Genomic DNA, 13,320 nt, shown 5'->3' with positions numbered 1-13,320 from the left:
TGCTTGGAATCACCTCAGTGTGATGTGTTTCATCCTAGTCACTGGGATACAGAAATATTTACCCACTCATTCTATAGAGAAAGAAAGTAGTTGATGAATAGGTCATTAGCATTAGCATCAATAGGTTTTAAAACCCAGGTTCATTACTTTATTTTTTTATTTTTTATTTTTAGTTAGCAAACTAAATCACACTGTTTAAAGTACAGTGTCTTCAGGTAAAAAGAGAGACTGGGGTGGTTGTGCTTGGGAATATGATTTAAGTTACATAATTACTAATAAAGTCCAAAGTTTTGTTTCTATGATAGCAGACTGTTTCCCAATTTTATTGTAATTCCCATTTAAAGATAACATAATTGAATAACTTATTCAGGCTACAGAGGAAAAAATACCACACACACTCTGCTTCAGTACAGAGATAATTATATTACCCTTGTTTCAGTGTTACCATAAAAAGTTATATGTCTTCAAGTTTGTTCACCTGTGGTCCCTTGTGCTACCTCTGCCTGCATTTGTTAATGAGATGCAAGACTTCTCCCAGAGAAAGCTCATTTCTTAGATCTAACACTTAAAACTGGACTTTGTTTTTATGCATGAATGGCAAGTATCTCAGTAACTGGATCCCACCATCCCATTGCTGAAGTTAGTGACACAGTCATGCACGTGATATCAGAGATTTGCATGTCTCAGGGTTGTTAGTGGTGGTGAAACAATTGGCAGTGGTATTACTTGCCAAGCAGAAGTGATAAGATATGATGGGTTGGATTTCTTTGGTCATTAAGAAGTAAAAAAATAAATAGGAGAATGCAAGAGATGTATAGACAGGCAGACACACCCACATGTAAATAAAATTTTCAGTATCCTCAGGGTTCCTGTGGCACACTTAATACTGTTCTCAGTCAGTACAATTTCTAATGTTTATAAAAATTGTATGAAGTTTGTTGGGGTTATCTGGATTGTGATCTAGTACACAGTTTCCTGTTGTGGCTTCATATTGCATGCATTTCTGATTAACACCCAGGGAGGAAGGGAATTATTTTTCTGTAAGTTTGAATAGATAAGACTGTCCCAGCGTCATGGAGGCACATGATTCAGATGTTCAGGTAAGACCAAAGGTTTGGTGTTGCACAACGTTTTCCCCCCAATTTACAAAATACTGTGTAATATATGGAATATACAGAACTTGCAAGTAATGTTTTATTCAGGCTAGACATGAAAATACACTTAATTATCCATTATTTTAGAAACATAGTAAAAATCACACAAGAGAAATGGAACCGGAAGGATGTTCAACTGCTTTGCACTCTGTATGTGTCTCAAAGCATCTGTATATGCAGGTGCCTGGCCCATGAGGTCTCTTCTCCTTTTACTGTTCTGTTATCACCCAGAATCACCAGTGTGTGCTGTAACACATCATGATCCAGTCAGAGAGATTTTAATTGTATGGAAATCTAATTAATAGTTAATAATTACTAAATCTTTAAAAATGTAAGTTGATAATCTTTTCATAGAGGATCTACTACTCTATTTTAACTTCATGGAAAATTCTCAGCCAAACCCCACGTTGAATTGGAAGCAATCTCAAGACTGTATAGTAGCAATTTAGAGAAGTGTATTTGATAATGAAGTTGTAAAGTATCTGTGGATGGACTGAGAAATCTGTAGTTTGCATGACTTATGGTGGAATTCAATATGAATTATGATGGAATGTGGACAACGTCAACCCTTATACCACTCTATATGAGCATCACTGGGAGATTCAAATAAATAAAGAATAAATGTTATTAAAAATCAGTTCACCATAGGGTGAGGCTGAAGACTCTGAAATGTCTTACTGTTGTGGTTTTGTGTTGGCAAAATGGGGAAGAATTAAGATAATTTAGCAATGTGGTATCTGGTCCATAGACATACATAGTAATAGAGCAAAAATTGGTGCTTTAGGCCCAAGAGCTAACACAGAACTGGAAACCATGGCCTGAATGATTTTACCTGCCATCATGGGCAACATTGCCGTGGTCATCTAGTGTAGAATAAAATAAAAATACTGCAGGTTCTCACACATCAGTAGCCACTAAAAGCCCAATACCGTACTTCAGGTCCAGAAGGGAAAGAACTGAATCGCCTTAGGAGATATTAAGGACATTGGCTACCTATAGCACTAAGAAATTTGCAAAATGAAGTGTTAAGATGAACATAAGAAATAGCTCTTGCCCTAAGTAAGGATTTGTGAGAATGCCCCTCACTCTCACATTTTATCTGCGCAACTTGGATTTTCTTTCATCTCTTGAGTTTGTGGCCACAGGGCCCTCTCATCTGCCCTTCCCAACATTCAGATCAGAGTTGTATCCGTCTCTGCCAAACTGTATATTGAAGTAGAAGTGATTTGGTCCTTTTTTTTTTTTTTCTTATGTCAAAAAATGGGTGGAATAACAATCAGTAACAATATGCAGGGTGAGCACTGAGAAGAGAATATTCACAGCAACATACTGATATGCAGTAAGGGAAGTGTGTATATAACTCCACACTAGCAGAGCTTACCAATATTATTCCTGTTATATAAATTTTCTGCTTTTAGAGATTTCATTTCTGAAACTGGGTTTTAACCAAATCCATTAAGAATTTGGCTTAAATATCACACTCCTCATATGAAACAAATTCCGATGCATCTGTTTGTGTTCTGATTTGCAAGGTTCTTTCCAGTGTTTAAGGAGGTACCTTTTATTGTACGCTATACCCAGGCTTCTGTGTCAGGGGTTGACATGTAACTCCATTTTTGTCTTGTAGTATTTGCTGATCCCTCTTTCAATGAAGTATAATTTTTTTATTCTGTCTTTTATGGTGAGGTTGTCTGTGAACACTGAAGCAGTGCCTCCACAGAAATCCTTCTTTCACCTGCTTGGCTGTGCTTACATTTCTGATCAGGTTTCATTGATTTCATCGTGGAGCCCACTTTTACTGTGCTAACTGACATGACTGAGAAGATTGTGACACCGCTCATTGATGAAGCTTCCCGCTCTGGCATGTCCGGATTCAGGCGTTCCAGGTGAATAACCACGCATCCTCTCCCTTCAATCCACATCTGTTGCTCTTGCACTCAGCTACCCTGGTTTTCCCTCCGTACTGTATGTCAGCCATGTGGTTTAAAGCCTGTTGTCCACGCTGCCAATAGCTCACCTTGTGATGTGATTATGTTGCAGGGGAACCCCAGCCCAAGGCAGGGCAAAGAGCGGGGCTGGCATGAAATTAAGCCATGCCTCCAAAGGCAGCAAACACAAATGGTTGTAGCCATTTGTAGATCGGGTAAACTTCAGTGCTTTCTCAGTCAGTGATATCAAAGAGAAGGTAGAGAGTGTCACTGTGAGGCACTCATTTCTACATGTGATTGTCCCGCTCTACTCTGCGCTGGTGCGGCCTCACCTCGAGTACTGTGTGCAGTTCTGGGCACCACAGTACAAAAAGGACATTAAACTGTTGGAGAGTGTCCAGAGGAGGGCGACGAAGATAGTGAAGGGCCTAGAGGGGAAGACTTATGAGGAGTGGCTAAGGTCACTTGGCCTGTTCAGCCTGGAGAAGAGGAGGCTGAGGGGGGACCTCATTGCAGTCTACAACTTCCTCGCGAGAGGGAGTGGAGAGGCAGATGACCTATTCTCTGTTATCACCAGTGACAGGACCCATGGGAACGGTGTGAAGCTGAGGCAGGGGAAGTTTAGGCTGGACATCAGGAAGAGGTTCTTCACTGAGAGGGTGGTCGCACACTGGAACAGGCTCCCCAGTGAAGTAGTCACTGCACCAAGCCTGTCTGAATTTACGAAGCGATTGGACTGTGCACTTAGTCACATGGTCTAAACTTTTGGGTAGACCTGTGCGGTGCCAGGAGTTGGACTTGATGATCCTTATGGGTCCCTTCCAACTCGGGATATTCTATGATTCTATGATTCTATGTCTAGAAGTGTTTGAAATACAAAAGAGAAATGGGAAGTATCTGCACACTTGACTGACAGTATTTAGGGTTAGTGAATATTTAGGGAGTGAAGATGCACAACAAAAGTAATCTAGGCAACACTTTGAGTGATTCTTTTTCTAAGGGACTGTGGATACCAAAAAATAATAATAGAAAAGCTGCCCTTTATTTCTAATAGTGGCTCAGATTGTGCTGTTTGCTTTTACATTGATTGCTCTGGGATGGGAAGGAGGGAAGGAGGGGACTACGAGAGAGAACCTATTAAAGCTTATCTTTATTTTTTTCTGTTTGACTCTGTTAAGTTATCTAGACTTACAGTAATGATTTCTTCTTAGCTGTATTTGGGTGTATAAGCTACTGATTTCTGCTGTGTTTTGTGATGTTGTGTCCCAGTCTGAATAGCATTAGTCCCTCTGATGTTAAAAGATCAAGTGTCAAGAGCACTGGGTCAGAAGGAAGTGCCTCACTCAACTGCTCCATTCTCACTGTGGACTTCAAATGTTTTAAAGCCACCTGGACTGAGGTGGTGCAGCAGAACCGCGAGAAATGGAAAGCGCAAGCCACCAAAGGTAACAGCCAGACTTCTCAGTGAAAGAATAAAAATTATTTTGACCTATTCTTCTTCAAGCTCTTCTTCAATCAAATTATTCTCCAAGTAAGCACTGTTAGTTTGAAAGAATCTGCTTTTCAAGGTCAACAACCTACAGTGAATTCAGAAAGATAGGGATATTGTGACTCATCTGTGCCTTATATGCTTCTGTGTGTTGCAAGTGTATATAATGAAGAGGATTTGGACAATGGGAGGAAAAAGAAGAAACTGTAAGGGAGGTCCCCTAAAGTCATGAGTCAGACTCAGAGTGAGTGCAAAAATAGCTGTAAAAGCATTTTTAGAGATAGGTTATCAATTGTTCACTGTTAAGTTTGAAAGAAGTATGAACGATACTTCAGGGGAAAAGGCCAACATATTCTGGATTCACGTCAGGCTTCATATTTGCAGCCATAACTTGGATAAAGAATTAGGAAGTATGCTGCATGTGCTCATGATGTCATGAATCTGTGCAGAACTGCAGATATTTCAGAAGAATATGAGAGATGTGTTGGCTGCAATCTGACCAGGAGTCAATATCATTATTCTGTGTGGGGGGAAGCCAAAAAAACACAAAAAAAATGGGTCATTTAAGCTTTAGAACAAAAGAAAGCAGAATGTGTCACTGATTAATTTTTTTTTTCTTTATGAAATTCTTCATGATACAATGTCCACTCTGAGCTGAATGCTTGTTACTAAACTCGTTATTTAATTAAATTGTTGTATTTTATGTATATGGAAGGAGTTTGATTTTCAGGAAAAGCCTTTCTAGACATTCTATGAAAATAAAAACAAAAGCATAATTCAAAATCTCCTTATTTATTATTTTTTAAATACTTTTTAGGTTTTTAATCGATATTAACTATTTTACCTTTCTTTTTGGACCAAACAAATTCAAGCTAATCAAACAAGCAAAGCATTTAATACGGTCACTGTATCAAAGTATGAGTATTGAGTGAATGATGCCGATATAGTTAACTATTTTTAAGTATTTCACTTCAACATGAGCTGTACATATTTGCTTATCTACAAAGGATCTACTAGATAAAAATCCTACACGCAAATGAGACCTATGGGGAAATAAATAAATAAAACAAATATAGAGAGTAGATCATAATAGATTCTGGATATTTAACTTTTAAATGTGCTTTGTACCCACTTGCAGCGATTGCTTTGCATAAAGACTTTTCTAAATATGTACATGTAAATGTCAAGGTATGATTCAAACGGATGTGCACACATTACTTAACTAATGCTACTACTGATAATATGCCTTAATGCAGTATTTCATGTTCTTTATTTACAGATTACCCTGCCAATAAGTGTTTGATTATTAATACTTTAACTGGAGAGGAAAATGTTTTATTTTTAAGTACCTCATAAGAAATAATCCTTCTAGCAGATCCTGAAGATAGAGTCTATGAAACAATTAGTTCACTTCAAAGTGGAGCATACACCAGTCTGCATTATTAGACATGGGGGACCCTCAAGTAAAGCATTTTATCTTTACCCTTCTGACAGCCCTTAGCCCTGAATTGTTTATTAACTTTACGTTTTTTTTGCCAATCTTCATCACCAATAGCTCTGATCAGAGACCCAGTTTATGGGTTAAAGGACAGGAGATTCAGAAAGCATTGTCAGCTTCTTTTTATCTGAATTCATAGGCATTCAGATAATTTCTGTGGTTTTGGGTGCATTTAACAATACAGGCATGCCTAATTTTTTTATCCTGAAAAATATACATAAACATAAGTCTCAGCACACCTTTGGATGGTCTGTGGACTAAGAAACTCTTCTTGGACTCCAGAGCCATTGCATCAAAACCTTTGCTCACCTGCTGTCTTGCTCCTGACTTGCAGCAAGTCTCTGAGCCCTCCTCCATCTGCCTTGCCTATCTTAGCCATATGCAGCAGGGTCTTCCACACACTAGGACTTTAAACTGCCGACCCCTGTCAAACCAAAGTCTAGCAATGTATCAAGATGCTCTGCCAATATAAAAATAAGAATTATTATTAGCAGGCAGATAAAGCATTTCACTGTTGATTGACAGAAAATAGCAACTGGGGATCAGATGGGAAGGAAAAAATATTATCATCATCATCATTATTATTATTGCTGTTGCTATTATTATTATTATTATATAATGTGTAGAATACTGTATTCCCTTTGGTAATGGCATTGTCTCTAGATGTATCAGTGAGCTATTTTATCCCGAGTGTGGTATTTATAGAAAATGTCTTGGACTGTGTGGGCAAAGTAAGTAGATTTATTACTGAGCTCTTTTGCTTAAAGGATCTTCATTAAATAGATACAAATTAAAACCTGGAATAAACAAACACCCTGATGTGCAAAGCACCATGTGGATAAAGTATTTTCTGACACTAATTTTGACAAGAGGCACTCATCCAACAGTTCTGTAGCAAGCCCCAGCCTCCTGAGCTGAATCTCTCTCTTGTGGTTCACGTGCAAAATGCAGATTTTTTTTCGGATCCTCAGATGAGAGAGAGCCTTGTAAATACCATGAGACTCCAAGGAAAATATCAACATACATAGCTGGGCTATCTATGGAAGCTACCATAGATTTCAGGAATGATTAATAAAGTGAGGGAAGCTCATATCTAATTTAATTATATTTTCATGTGAGCCATAATTTATTCATTTAGAAATTAATTAACTTCAGCTGCTGGCAAGGAAATACAGATTGGCATTTCTTATAAAGATGGCTTTCCCCCTTTCTCTCTTGTATCCCATTGGTACATTTTTCTCAAAACTGGTTCTGATTCACTTATCAGAAGAATTTGAGAAGACGCTTGCAAATTCTTTTGTAATTTTTCCTTTGTATCGAAGACACTGCTCCTGTAAGGACCAAAACATCTTCCCTATAGGTGTCAAGAATGCTTCCATTGGACTGATGTAGACTTTACTCATTGATTTGCAGGATCTGCTTGTCTGCTCATCAACTTACACAATCTCTCAGAAACCAGGAGATACACCTATCTGTGATTCCTATCACAAATTGAGTGCAATTGGTTGTCCATGATGGGTTGATTGGTCGGCAGGGCTATTGCAGACCCTGAAATCCTGAACGCAGGCAATGAGATATACTGAACTTTATAGTGCAGTCACATCTGAATGTTTAGTCTCACGACAGATACAGATATGTTCTGAAGCTGAATAAGACTCCAAATTGAGTGTGTGCTAAGCTACGCAGTTGCTTTTGCAGATTAATTCTTTAGTGATTGTGGAAAAGAGGGAGAAAATGATGGAGTGTCTGCCCCAGAGGCTGTGCACACCCAGACATGTTTATTAGCTTGAGCACTGTGCTGAGGGTCTGTGGTTGCATCCTGCTTTCCAGTGCAACACAGGAAACCACACAGGGTTTATGGCTTGCAGGTGAGTCTGTGCAGGTCTGCTGTACCTGACCTGGGCAAGAAATGTAGTGGTCTCAATACCTGGAGCCAAAGTAATTTGTAACCTCTGTTATAAGCGTGTTCTGTTGCACCAGGACCCAAGATCTGGATATGAACAAGAACAGTAGCTTGAATGGGAGAAATTGGCTTCTGTCTTTTTATTTATTTTTTTTTTCCTGAATGACAGTACTTTGACATGCTGCTGTTGTTTAACACGTGCTTTGGAGTTTATACCTTTGCATATTTCTGTTTAACTGCAAGACTTTTGGGGATAGAAGAGCAGGTACTGGTAGCAATATATTAGTTTGCTAAGAAAGTTCAAAGGTGGAAAGAAATGATAACAGTAAGCAGAAACTAAGAGCTTAGGAAGCTGGAAGTGGAAGCAACCTGGGACAAGCAGGAAAAAAGTGGATTTTTGAAGAACCGAGACTTTTAAGAGCTTAGACTTACATGGTACAACATGAGATAAAGTAAATGTGGTTTGACTAATTCCTGTGTGTTAGGAATGGAGGTAACCTTGCCCCTAAAGCCTTACATAGCTGATAGATCTTTTTAATTTGTCTTTCAACATTTTTAAGGAACTGCATTGTCAAAGGGGAACCTTATATGCCAAAAAATGGACATGCACATGGGATACAGTTAGGCCAACATAGGATATTTTTTTCAGAGTACTTTCTTAAATATTCTCCTATGCTCTTTTTCCCTTGTCAATTCCTATACTTATCTAAGTAAAGCTTGTTTGCGTGTAAAAAGCTGAAGTAGATTTAGATGTGTGAGTTGTATCCTTCTTGTCAAATTGACTGATAATCGTGATTTCTTTTCTCATTTTGCTTCTCTCTTTGCTGAGGATGCAGAAGAAAAAGCTAAGAAAGAAGCAGAGGAAAGTGTTCATCAGGGAACAGATGAAAAGAAAACAGATGAAAAGGATGAAAAGCCAGCTGAAGATGCGACAGCAGCAAAGACAGAGAACAGCAAAGAAACAAATCCTGGGGAAAACAAAAATGCAGATTCCAATGAGAATCATGTAAATGGGACTCAGCAAACTGGGATGAACAAACAAGAAATCTCTCAAGGAAAAAATGCACCTAGGACAGATAAGGGGGTGGACTCTCATCAGACGGTGAGAGAAGAGAAGCAGCATGTCCAGAATGGTGAGTTCTCTCCTTCCACTGAAAGCTGAATCTAGCCCTAAAACCACTATCACACCTCAGAGATGGGAGCAACTGGTGTCCTGAAAAAGGATGTTCCTGGACCCAGGGCCTTTTCCTAGAAGTTGGTGTAGGTACCTCCGTATGGGAATTGGAAACTGTAAATTAACTCCCAAGTAGTATTCTTCCATAAAAGATGAGGTTCGTCAAACCTGTTCGGGTGCTTTTGGCAGAAAGGGCAACATTTTCTCATGGAAATGAAACAGCTTGTTTTGATACACACTTAAAAGCTGAAACAAATTGTCGTGGCTCAAAGAATAGCTTCACTACTTGGTTAACTGAAAGAGGAGATGGAAAAATTATAAATGCTTTTTAAGGCCTATTTAAGTTATCTTTTAACTGATTTTCAGATGTAAATATGTTTAGGGACAGAAGATCATTCCCCCCATCCCCTATTTTTAAGTGCTATTTTATTTATGTCTCCCTTACTCTATTAAGGCAAATATGAGCCTTTGAGATTTATTGTCAGAAAACTGACACCCAGTTAAAATAAAAATCACATTTTATACCCAAAGAAAGTTTGATAAAAGTGAAAATTGCATACCAATTAAAAGAAATGATTAGACCCATGAGAACAGATCAGTTGTCTCTGGGCCATTTCATTGTCCTTCTCTCCCCGACTCCTGCTCCCTTAAGCCTTTAGCAAAAGATGGCAGTATATGAGTCTTCTCACCGGTATGGTAGTGTCAGCCAGTCCCAAAACAGCAACACGTTCAGACTCAGAAACATTCTCTTAGAAAAATAAGCTGTCATACTCCGTTATGTATGGGGATTTTTCTTCAGACAGTGTTATGCAGGTGGTCAGGAATGGGCCGCCCAAGAAGACAAAAAGGTTGGGGACATATGAAATCCCCTTTAGGTTGCAACAGGTTTTGCTTCTGAAATCCTTTGTTTTAGACACTTCTAACAATACGGGGACTAAGTGTGCTCTAGTGATTTTGACAGTACCTATTTCTGCAATGTCTCTCTGCTGCAAGTGTCAAAAATGCTTTGAAAGGAATTATAATGATTTATGAAAATTAGTGTCTTCCTCAGGAAAAGAAATTCTGCTCCTTAATTTATGGGAGAAGGCCTTTATGAGGTACAATCACTGCAGAGACTTTGGAGACTGATGAAATCTATCATTCACATCTCTAGGTTCACCACAGCTTCCTTTATTCTAAGCCTATATGTTAATATCTCATTGTAAAGTATTCACCTTATTACTTCTCTGCCTTTGTAATCCCTTTTAGAAAGATCATTATGATCATTGTTTTGCTCTGCTGCTGGCAATATGGCAGGGTAGATATTACAGAACTCAGAAGTCCCCTATTCATAATAAGATATTCAATGAAAGTTCAGAAATTGTCATCAGAGGAGTTTGAATTCTCTCTCCATCACTCACTGCCCTTGTGCTTTCTCGGAGACATCAAACTGGGAAATAATATACGTGTGTGTGTTCATCATCATTACCTACACACACTTAGGGTCAAGCAACTTCTATAGGCAATGGTTAAAGAAAGCATTATTAGCTTATCATTACCATCTGCTGTATGATGGTGGAGGGAATGCAAGAGACTTCTGTGCTTTGCTAGGTACGTTTTCATTTCATTTCCTGAAGACAATGTCCTTCTTTTAGAGGCCACCTTTTTCAAGCAGACACCTCAGACCTACTTGGAGCTGCTCATACATCTCTGTTCAGATTAAACTTTCCAAAGGAGCCTGAGTCAGTGGCAGTATGATTAGCTAAGGAGTTGCTGTCTGTCCTGTCTTCCTGCTTACATTTTTCTCTCTCACACACAGTGAGCTTAATAAGAAAAGCATGAAAGTTTTGGCTCTAAATGAGAACTGAACAGGACATGTTTTTTGCATCTTCTTAAATATTTTAAGATTTCAAAACCGTTCTCCTGTTATACTATGATAAAACTTAATTGGACAGTCATCAATTCTCTGTCATACAAGAATAACAATTATTCCAGTGGTTAGGGAACAATGTAGAAAAGAGAAACCTTGCTTCCCTACAATTTCTGGTTTTGGGGCTATTCCAAAAATAAATATTCATTGGCCATAACTGTTTTGAAAGCAGATTGGGTCCTTTATAACATATCAATACCTATAATCTTGATACAAAGCCCATGAAGTAGTTATAATAACAAAATGGTAATACAGCTGGAATAAGCATCACTTTAATACAGCTATGCAATGTGCAACTCACATTTATAAAATTCTGAGGTGAGACTCATTACAGCTTTTTCATGTTGAGGTGTGGGTCACAAATTTACTGCTATTCCTTTCTGGGGGGAAGGACAGGATGCCTGCTCCCATTTGTGCAGGCTGGCATTTCTTCTCTAGACACCTGAAGGAAGGAGACCTTCTTTGAAGCTGTTTAGACGCAACAGCTAAATGAGCCCTGTTCTACTAGATCTGTCCCTTTAAGTTATTTTTTATTTGCTCCTGCATTTGGAAACAAAACTTTCTCATTCAGTGAGGGAATGGTCTGGGAAGGTCTGATGTGCTCTGCTGTATGACTAATAGAGAATATGAGAAGGACTCTGATTAACCTTCCTGGCTTCATAAAATATACCCCAGCTCCAGCTGCCATTTTCACTCTGCATCAACAGTTGTAACACCAAAGACCTTGCTTTACTGGTTTGCTACAGACTCTAAAACCAGTGATCAATGCTAGGATGCTCGTCTGTTCCCTGTTATCAGCATAAAAGGACCAACCTAAATGAGTCTGTGGAAAAAGAAAACTGGTAAGAGAAAGTGTGACAAAATTATGTAGGACTGTTTGGGATATCTAAGGTGGTTCTTTAATGCAGAGATATATGATGAAGTCTCAGAGGGTTTTACTCAGTCTTTTAAAAGCATATTTTTTTAAGATTCCTGATTTTGAAGTGAAGGTGGTGTTCATGTTTTTAATGGCCTACATGCAGCCAGAGGAAGTATGAGTTTGAATGTGCACTTAGAAGTGTTAACAGTTAGAATAAATTTAAAAGGAGATTGTGAAGCTTGATTTTCAGTAGGAGTCGGAAAAACTGTGCCTGGTGCATTATTCTATGATAATATGTTAATCATAGTTGATTGTGATACTTCCTCCTAAGGAACATCTCTATTTGATGTTGCAATTTGATTGGGTTACAGACATTAATACACTATGGTCTGCATTATAATGCTTATAGTATTTCTTATTGCTTCTTTCTAGGTGAATTAAAGGAAGACAGCAAATCAGACAAAAAAGATCAGTCTAATGTGGGAAATGAAACAAAGAAAACAGATGGTAAGGACTTAAAATTTCATTACATTTTGTCACCCATTTCTATATGCATTCTTTTGTTTTATAAACATCCATAGTTTATTCTAAAACCAAAAAACTGTGTGGTAACCAGAAACAGATTTAACAGAAACAGCCATTAGAGCTGACAGAAACCATTGGGGCATTCTGGGCTAAAAGTTATTTCTTTCACATGCCTAGCACCACTTAGTTGTTCTGTTAGTAAACCACCTTCCTTATCAATCAATTTCTGTGCAGTGCCTTCAGGAAAAATCCTGGATTACTGGAGTTGCTCAATAGGAAACATTGATTTGTGAGGTTCTATCTTTCTGAGCTTGTTTGCACCACATTCTGCTCTCAGTGAAGACAGGCTGCATGGGGGATGCAAAACACAAACCTAAGAAAAACCCTGCATAAAATGTCTCTGCCTTTTATGATTGCATGTTACATCACACCAATACAATCACAGAGCTTTCTTGATTTAATTGTCTGAGGGAGAATTTGCCAAGTGCTGTTGAACCACATTTATGGGAAACAAGCAGGAATAAGCATAGAGGCCATATTAAGGATGCTATAGGACAGGAATATTGATAAAGCGCTGTTGAACTGAAGCAATCCAAGCTGTAGGACAGTTTCTTGGGCATCTGGAAATAATTTCACATAGCCCTAAGCCTATTGTGAAGGTCCATAGATCTTTTAGTATCCTGAGCAAAGGAGAAGAACAGCTATAAAGTCTATGGCATGCCTCCTCTTTTGCACCTCCTCAGCTGTGCACCACAGGGCTATGAGGTAATATCTGACCCCTTATTGCTCCTGAAGTGATTGCTTAAGTATTGGATAGAAAACTAAATGGAAACAAATGTTAGAACTAAGATTTCCTTTCTATATGTCTCAGTTAAATCAAC

At 38.5% G+C, this 13,320-nt stretch overlaps 1 protein-coding gene across 17 annotated transcripts in view; it reads left to right on the top strand.

The window, feature by feature from the left end:
* PDE1C (phosphodiesterase 1C) overlaps window positions 1-13,320 on the top strand; it is a 318,847-nt gene that overhangs the window by 273,367 nt on the left and 32,160 nt on the right. For all 17 annotated transcript variants that reach the window (XM_040546315.1, XM_040546314.1, XM_040546316.1 and 14 more), the window contains 4 exons: window positions 2,920-3,040; window positions 4,352-4,527; window positions 8,809-9,105; window positions 12,347-12,421. In XM_040546315.1, the coding sequence (XP_040402249.1) occupies window positions 2,920-3,040; window positions 4,352-4,527; window positions 8,809-9,105; window positions 12,347-12,421 (669 nt within the window). The remainder of the gene's footprint in view (window positions 1-2,919; window positions 3,041-4,351; window positions 4,528-8,808; window positions 9,106-12,346; window positions 12,422-13,320) is intronic.

Source organism: Cygnus olor, chromosome 2, assembly GCF_009769625.2.
Source record: "Cygnus olor isolate bCygOlo1 chromosome 2, bCygOlo1.pri.v2, whole genome shotgun sequence".
NCBI lineage: Eukaryota > Metazoa > Chordata > Aves > Anseriformes > Anatidae > Cygnus > Cygnus olor.
Note: the sequence above shows the minus strand (reverse complement) of the source record. Positions and strands in the feature narration are given on the sequence as shown.